Raw genomic sequence first — 9,677 nt, 5'->3', positions numbered from 1 at the left:
TTCTCTTGGGGTGAATGAATACATATGATAGAAATGAGTGAAACATGTATATATAAAATTGTGACTGGATAATCAGTAATTACTTCTTGTTATTCCATGCTTCACAGACCTAAAATTTGTGCTGTTATCCACTTTCTTCACACTAAAAACATGAGTGCTGCAGAATTTGTCATAAATTATGCGTGGTTTACGGACAACATGTAGTGAGTGAAGGCACTTTAAGATAATGGTGTAGAATGTTCAAACACGAGTGGGCAAACAAATGTTCATGATGAAGAGCGAAGTGGTCGGCCAGTCATCTGCAGTGAGTGATGATCTTGTTCAAACTGATGACCAAAAAATTTATGAATGACAGTACTTCACAATTTCAGAACTTTCATGTGAATTTCCACAAATTTCATGCACTGTTCTCTATGAGATTATCACAGTTAGGCTAGGCTATCACAAGTTTTGCACAACATTGGCTTCAGCCTCGACTTTTCTAGAGCGATACCCCAAAGATTGCAATGAAACCTGGGTTTCATTTGTGAATGTTGAAACCAAGGAGCCATCAAAGCAGTGGATGCACACACATTCACCAAACAGGCTGCAAAAGTTTAAACAAATGTCTGCCTGCCAGAAAGCTGATGGCACCTGTGGAAGGGGTGCTGATGGTGGAACTCTTGCAGCAAGGGGCCACAATAATGTCAGAAGTGTATTGTGAAACACTAACAAAACTACGCAGGGCTGACCATTCAGAACAAATGGCATGGAATGATGACATCTGCTTTAGTGCTCATCCATGATGATGTGCATTCATATACAACTGCTCGCACTCAAGCACTGCTGCAGCATTTAAAATTGGAGTTGTATGACCACCTTCCTTACAGCCCTTCACTCACTTCGAGTGACTATTATCTGTTTATATACCTGAAGAACTGGTTGGGATCGCACCACTTTAACAGTAATGAGGAGTTGATGGAAGGTGTCAAAACATGGCTGAGTTCACAGATGGCAAACACTTTTGACACAGGCATACAAAAACTTTCTCCCCAATACGATGATGACCTCAATTCTGATGGTGACTATGTTATGAAATAGCTTAAGTATGTATGTACTTTTAAATATATAATACAATTTTTTTTTTCATTGCTTGTTTTGTTAACAGCTCACTGGAGGTTACTTTCCGAATAGCACTTGTATTTACTACTTTCATGCAACCAAGAAGTTGGCTGTGAAAAAACGGATATATGGATTTTGCATGAGAAACAAATTTACCCTTCCTTCAGTTGAGAAGTATAACCTATAAGGGCTACAGGGTCTAGTTAATAAAATACAAATCCACTTCAGACAACTTATGACCTGTGTTTCACAAATTTCTGGCCACAATCTGAATGGCAAACAAACAAAAATGTCATTTTGTAGCTAAAAATATGCCCATCATATTTACCATATTATTTTCTATTACCGTCTTCTTACAAAGTAAAAGGACCATTAAAAGTTTGCTACAGGAACATAAAATTGTAAAATATTTAAAGCCAAGGCCTCAAAATTCAATAATTTTGGTGAAATGGCTGTCTTGCAGTCACGTTGTTTCAAACAGCAGCGTTTAAATTGTTCTGTGACTTCAACATTAGAATGTTCTGATGATATTTTGACAGTTTTCTTTTATTTGACAAATTTATTCTCTTAGCATCATTTCACTGTCCTACACACTGTCTTTCCAGTTCAACATAACTTTCAGGCAGAATTTGAGAATCATACTCTTTGTGTTGCTCAAGAGAATTACAACAACATTCCATATATATATCCCTGAAAAGGAAGGCTCAAAATGATTGAAAAGCCTGCTACAAACTTCTGTGGAATAGCAAAATAACTTAAAGATATGACTTAAAAGACACACACATGCATCAGACTTAAATCCACAGGAAGGCCCAACGATTGGGTGCTGAATCTTTAGGTCTTGCAAAAACATTGTAATACACGATAAAATGTGACCTTTCAATTCTGCACCTAAATTCAAAGCAAGATGAATCCACTATGCCACTAAGCAATGCATGCCTGCAGAATTTGTAAGATTTAACTGTTAAAACACCTATAAACTCAGGACAAACATAACAATTCCCATTTATATGTAAAGGAAATATGCACAGCCAATAACTTATATATATATATATATGCGGACCAAATCTGAATGCACTCAAACTGATAGTGCCATCCACAGATTGATGCTGATGAACTAGTGACAAATGGAAGGTGTAACAACTTTTGAAAACCAGAGTATTTTATTTGCTCTTATGAAGATGGTACTTTCTGTTGTTTACACTGTTTACTCAAGAAAGGAAACAATTTAATTTCCACATAAATTACATTTAATTGTTTTCAAACCAGACCTCTACCCATGTTAATTAAGTTCACTGTCAAGGTTTCACTGGAACTTTGACAAGAGGGTTGAGAACCTTGGGCCAAAGTCTCTTCAGTGGTACAATCCCACTCACTCAGGTGGTATGCAACAAGCTCGTTTCACACTCTGAAGATTGTTGCAACCATTTGCTTCATTGCTGTAGGGCCCACCTTTTATGTGGTCACAATAAAAAAGACAATCAGGGCTGAGGAGTGGACATTTCTTCACTAGTCTATTTAACATGTGTGCTGTGAATTGGAAACAACCACTCATGTCCAGCAACCTCAGCTTTTGTACAGATGTACCTGACTTCATTAACTCTTCAAGACTCTTATCGGTAAGTTTGTGGCAGCCCGAAAGAATTAGGGATCGCAGCCCTGATACTCTGGCTTTTCTTCTGCACTCAATGTAGGGAAAAGACAAGAGAATTTCACTGTCCCTTCCAGTACTTGGCCATTTTATTTTATTATAAATCCTGATCAGTGATTTCAAATGTTCCTCCTGTGTCATCATTGTTGGCATGATCAATACTGAAGACAAGTTTCTTTGCATGTCCCTGTCTATTAAGTCATCATTAAATTCTTCTTCTTCATTTTCCCAGCATTTTGTCAAGGATGTAATTGCAGAATCTGTTAAATTCTCACATCCTGAGAAGCACACTGTGGTCAGAAGTCTACAGCTTCCGTTCCTCTTCACACTATAATAAATGTTAATTTACTTAGTCATTGAAGACAGTCACACTTATACAGCATACTATCTTTCTCTAACAAATACATAACAGGAAATACCTGTCGATATATAGCATACATACTGACAGTGACGTTAAGTAACCCACAAAATATGAAACCAAGAAACATCAAATGATAGATCACTGAGAAGATTGAACTGAAAAGGAGTGTGATACAATGAAACATATTCAAATGCGGGAACTAAAAACTTCTACAGTAGGGATCACCAATTGTAAGACTGTAGGAAACTTGGTTTCCTTGGAAAGGTTTTTGGGTGTATGTCAGAATTTTAAAACATTCATAATAATTTCTCAATTGTTTACTGATGATCACAAAGTATGTGTTAGTTTCCCCTCCATGACCTAAATCTCTGTACTGTGCTGTGAACTTCTAAATTCTTTTACTGCTTTCTGGCGTAAATAATGGTAACATCCTCTAAGAAAAATACACCTTATTCATTACATATTCTTTGCAAGATGTGTGCTAGGATGATTTGGAAAATGCACTGACATGGTAACTTCATTCAAGGTTATAAATACAAATGGAAACTGCAAGCTAAGCAGTATGTTTGACATCTGTGGTTTAATCAGTTACTACTGAATATTCTTGGAACTCTTTACTGAGTGCGTTTAATTGATCTTTCAAGTCAATGACAAGGTTATTCACACATTCAGCCAGTATATTTCTAGTGAGAGTAATGGTCTCTTTCTTTCTTTAGTCCTTCACTTTACCAACAGGCTTAACATCTGCAAGCACATGGAATAAACCGGCCTTCCATATGATGCAAATAAATGAGACAATACTTAACTTGCTTTCACTGCTGATTCCCTTGTTTCATTAAGGGTGTGGAAAACAATTTGTTGCAATCTTAAAACTGTATTTTAATTTTCAGTTTTTCTTGCCTTCACATGCCACAAATGTGTGAAGTCTCTCTCTGTCAGTTTCTTGATGGCACCTGATGTACTACTATATTAACATTTTAACTGTAAGGGGAAGATGATGAGGAAAGCGAAAATTCTCATGAGTGGCAGGTATATTCAGTGGCGGAAGGGGGGGGGGGGAAAAGAAGAGAACGATTTTCCACGACCATTCTCTTGTCATGGTCCATTTCAATTTACAGAGCTCTCTAAATCTGGTATGGTGGGTAGAAAAGGAATAATGGAGGGTGTGGCAAAGGTTTTGCTCAGCACAGTTCAAAAGGAAAAACAGATTTCTATAGAAATAAAAGAAGTCCCATGCCCTACTTTCACTCAATTCTGATCTATTTAGACTTTTCAGTATTCTAAGAGAATATTCTGCAGGACTGCAATGAAGGTAGATGGTCAAGCTAAGTCAAAAATAGCTGGACATCCACAAAGATTGAACATTACATTGAATCTGTGACCACAATGCCCACAAATGCTGTTATGCCATTAACCAGTGCTTACATCTATTAATATTACATTTTTTTCCTGTGGCGCTACAGCCCCAATTTGGGCCTAGGCCTACCTCCATGAAACTCTCCGTTTCACTTCGGTTTACTAGATCTTACACATACGGTAGGACTCCTTGGGCAAGTGATCAGCTCGTCGCAAGGCCTCTACCTGTAGACAAACACAGAAAAACGCACACAAACATGCATGCCCTGAGTGGGATTTGAACCCACGATCCCGGCTTCCGAGCGAGCGAAGACAGTGCATGCCTTAGACCGCTCGGCTACCGTGATCGGCATTAATATTATATACCTGTGAGATATAAACATTACAATGAATAAAGAATTGCTGTTTGAATGGTTAGAGATTATAATCATCTCTGAAATGAAAAGAATGAATCCTATCAGGTCATAACTAATAAAGAAAACATCTGGGGAGTGATATCCTAACATCTTAACTGCTCAGTTAAATACCATAATACACATCAGTAATATTCAAAGCACTTCAAATTTCTTCCTGGTTGTACAAAAAATATATAATTTTAAATGCCTGTCCGATAAGTACCATTCTTTCTTTAACTTAAATACATATGGGTTCACTGAACTTTTCTAGAAGAAAGCTGAAGATTTCAGAAAGTTCAAATTTGAATATCTGTGCATTAATACTGAGTTTAAATGAATATTATTAACAGTTCCAGTTGAAAATTTTAAAAGACAAAACAAGAACTGCAGTTTGAAGTGCATAAATGTCTCACCCGCCTCTTTCAATAAGCAAATGTTTTTAATTAACATACAACTAACTTAATGGAACTTAGCCCTTCTTGAAAAGCTGCTAGATGTGCAGCTATTCAAGAACTTCCCAGCATTTTACAGAACCCAAAGGTTCATTACTGTGTTCATCAGACCCCACCACTGGACCCTATCTTAGGCCCATCAATTCCATCCACACCACCCCATCCTATCTCTCTAAGATCCATTTCAATATTATCCAACCACCTAAATCTTGTCTTCCTAGTGGTTTCTTTCCTTCTAGCTTCCCCACTAATATCCTATATGCATTCTACTTCTCCCAATATGTGCTAAATGCTTGGTCCAGTGTGGTCACTTGAACGGTCGTATGCTTGACTGCTGCCAAGTTTAAGCCTCTTACACTTTCTATGTCAGGCTTTGCCTTCTCCAATATTGTGAATGATTTCATTATTGTGAGTTTGTATGACTTCTGCTTGTATCACGGCCAACAGATAAAAGGTGTGTAGGGTGGCTTAGGAGAGGGGGAAGAGATCCTTCCCAAAAGCAGCAGTGGAAGTGGAATCTTCACTTGTAGCTCAGATATTTTCCAGGGGTCTAGATTCATTGACCACAAAACCACTAATCACTATAATTTACATATATTCTACAATTTCAAATGAGGGACAGAGTGGAATGGTGTGAAATATGTAATGTTATACTGTGTTCTGAATGTTTTGAAGACTATCATACTAAAATGAACTACTGAGATGTGATCAGTATTGCAAGTCCTTACGAGGTCTGATAACAAAGTTCACAAACTCAGCATCACGTGTGCCGTGGCAGCAGTGGACAGAAACCTTATGATGACTTGATGACATTGGCATATCAGCGTTTTACAGCTGTGTTGTTGTTGACCTATGGCAGTCTCTTTCTGAGTGGCATCTATTAATGTCTGAGTGTGTTTTGGTGTGCAGTCGCAAGAATGTCAGAGCTTGAATTATCCCACTGTCTGTGAGGGACTTTTTAGTTAGTAAACAAAAAACTGTGCTGGAATACCCTCCCTATTCACTGGATCTAGCCCCCAGTGACTTTTTTCAGTTCCCAAAGATAAATGAAATATTGAAAGGAAGGCATTTTGATGACACTGATAACATCAGAAGTAATAGAATGGCAGCTCTGAAGGCCATTCCACAAAACCAGTTCCAAAACTGTTCTGAAGGGTGGATTAGGTGTTGGCATCAGTGCATAGCTTTCCAAGAGGAGTACTTTGAAGGTGACCACAGTGATCTTCAGCAATGAGGTATGTAGCACTTACCGCAATGAGTTCGTGAATTTTATTGTCAGACCACGTATGTGTAAGAAAAACTACTTCTACAGTACTGTGATTGAATTTCGTATACAAGTATTAAACACATTTTCCTATGCTGTATCATAAATTTTCAAGAGAATCCAACAACTTTTATGGGCAGTATTAAATACTGAATAAATACAACAGGACACTTGAGGCCTTAAAATGATAAATATACTCCGTGTGCCTATAATGAAACCATATAAATGTCCACCAAAACTAAAGACTTAAAATACCACATTTCTACATCAGATTGTAATGTTATAAATTTTGGCTTAATTCCTTCTTACAAATTCCATTGTCAGTACTTTTTATAACAAGAGATTTTCAATTTATGAAAAAAACCACCACTTAGTAACAACCTCAGTACACAGTACTCACTCTCTAACAGTTGGATGGACAGGGTTCAGCTCCAACAACAATGTTGTGAATTCCTCTCTCCATAGTTCACATACATTAGAAAACTTTTATACACATATATAATTACTTGTTGAAAACATTATACTATGACAACTCCCCATAAATTAAAATTTTTTCAATTTACTAATTTTCTGGGGCTGTGCCAGCAAATCCAACATCGCCATTATACAGCATGCCCAGTCCGAAATACTCCGATCCATAACGAACATACCATGGTATGTATCCAACCACACCCTACATGCAGATCTAAAAACTCCTTTCGTAACAGAAGTCATCTGAAAAAACAGCACCAAGTACTACAGCAAACTAGAAAATCACTCCAACCCACTTCTTCAACCACTACTACAACCTCATGAAAATTGAAGACTCAAAAGAAGTTGGCCATCAGATCTAACAAACTGAGGACAACATCACTGGATGTTTATTCCGCACTAACCAGAAGAGTGTACAATAAACAGTTATTAAATTGTACACCAGTCAGCACATTGACGTATAGATTGTACAATTTGATTGTCAATAAAGGAGAGAAATAAAAAAAAATTACTAATTTCTGATTCTTACCCGTGAAATGCATGGAAGGAGAGTGCTGTGTAGCTAACATCCAGATGAACAACACTGGGGCATTGGAGCATAAATAAGTTAAGGTATTCATCATTTAAAATACAAGACGCTCCAAGGTTGAGCTCTTTCACTCCTGAACCTACACGCCAAAGGACATACCGCAATAACCTGGAAGGCAAAAACAGCAGCACATAAAATCTGCAGAAAGTGAAAATATATAATTAAATAGTACAGTGGCAATAATAATGGCCATGCTATACTATGGCCATAGACAGATGTCCTATGATAATACGGTTGATGGTAGCTGAGGCTTCCTCCATTTCGCGTACCATTGCATCCCAGTCCGATCACCTCTGACCTACATCAGCCTGCCCAAAATGCTTGTTGGTAGAAAATATCATTAACAACATTTATGTAAAGAGAATGGATAGCTGATTAGAAGGGAATACAGAAACACTGAAGCATAGCAGCCTGAAGGAGATATGGAGAGGTTCACCCCTTGAAATTTCTTTCTGTGGCCTTAGTAGAGATAACATTGTTCCATAGCATGTGGAATGTTCCAAATCTATATTATACACTTTCTAAGGTTTACAGAGAATCCCTTAAACTTCCTACTTACAACTGTCCCCACCAATAAAATCAAACATACTCCAAACTGGGGAAACAGACACCTAGAAATAAATGCACATACAAGCGGACCAACACCCACACATGTACACAGTTCATTCACTAAATGCAGGTAAAATCCTAAATCAATTAACTTTAAAATGGGACAATTGTATGCAATGTGTATATGAGACCTTTCTTGGGAATCCAAAAACAGTAACAACAACTGCAAGAAAACCTTAAATCATGATGTCATTATATCTGCATTAGTAAAGTTGTGCACTTTCCATACACACTATCTTGAAGTTTATGTCAGTAAGCAACTACCACGATAATATGACCATAGTAAGAGATGCTGAGTAACTCTGTACTCATACTTGTATTTCCATAGATCCATACAAAATTAAGGATTTGGAAATTGTCATGATAGAATAGTACAAACATACATACAGTCAAGTAACAATACACAATGGGCACAAAAGCAATATCTATACTATACACTCCCTAAGGTTTACAGAATCCTTTTTGCACCTATACATGGGACATGCTGAAATCTAACTGCTTATAACTGTTTCTCCAGTGAACAACTGTCAGAAAAATTTCTGAAAGTTTCAATCTCACCCATGCTGTTACATTTTGGTGGAACAAATAGTAACTCCCTACAGTCTGTCAACAGAAAAGGACATGAAATTAATTCAAGCACATTTGGTTTCAATGCCAGTCTTGGTCTCATATAAACAAACAAAAACAAACTCCGTGGTTTGAGTCTGCAAGCAAACTATACTGACCAAGTGACCGCCGCTTGTTGGAGAAGTTAGTGCAAACTTTAGCAGATAGAGGGTGTTGTGCGGTCAACGCAACGATTCCTTGCGGCCATTAATCTCGGTCTTCTAGACTGGAGTCACTATTTCCTTGAAATAGCTGCTCAATTATCCTCAAGAGGCTGAGTGGACCCCATTCCAGACACACTACTACTCAGAATATCTGGTAGTGCCGTGAATCAAACCCAGACCTCTGGATCTGTAGGCAGGAACTCTGACCACTAGACCACAGAGGCAGTCCTTGGTCTCATGTAGGCAGAGAAAAGAGAAACTGTGCCTAATGCAAATTCAAACTATAACCACTATACAGACTCTGGAGATAAAGAAGTGCTCACATTTTATAATTGCATAAAAGGTGGTGTGGCCACAGCTGATAGCCTGTGATGAAATTTTATTCTATGCTGAACATAACTTAAGTAAACAAATTTGTTATATATATATTGTAACGTGTTTCATTACTGAATACGCCGTAGAGATGGTTAATTGGTTTATTCAACAACCTACAAGTAACGGCTACAATTAATTATTACACAGTTGCGGGGTTTCACACTTTATAACCCTAATCGCATTAATCTGTTAACACTGTTGTGGGGTTTCACGATTTATAACCCTATGCGCAAATCTGTTCACTCTGTGTTCAGTAGTCTACACGTTGACAGTAGGGGAGCTA

General features: G+C 37.6%; 1 protein-coding gene across 1 annotated transcript in view; it reads right to left on the bottom strand.

The window, feature by feature from the left end:
• Positions 1-1,016: 1,016 nt before the first annotated feature.
• Positions 1,017-9,677, bottom strand: part of LOC111866185 (F-box/LRR-repeat protein 5) — a 33,125-nt gene continuing 24,464 nt past the window's right edge. The window contains exons 6-7 of the mRNA XM_023854882.2: positions 7,581-7,748; positions 1,017-3,080 (exon numbers count right to left, since the gene is read on the bottom strand). Of these exons, the coding sequence (XP_023710650.1) occupies positions 2,474-3,080; positions 7,581-7,748 (775 nt within the window). The 3' untranslated portion in view covers positions 1,017-2,473. The remainder of the gene's footprint in view (positions 3,081-7,580; positions 7,749-9,677) is intronic.

Source organism: Cryptotermes secundus, unplaced genomic scaffold (genome assembly GCF_002891405.2).
Source record: "Cryptotermes secundus unplaced genomic scaffold, Csec_1.0 scaffold599, whole genome shotgun sequence".
Taxonomy (NCBI): Eukaryota; Metazoa; Arthropoda; class Insecta; order Blattodea; family Kalotermitidae; genus Cryptotermes; species Cryptotermes secundus.
Note: the sequence above shows the minus strand (reverse complement) of the source record. Positions and strands in the feature narration are given on the sequence as shown.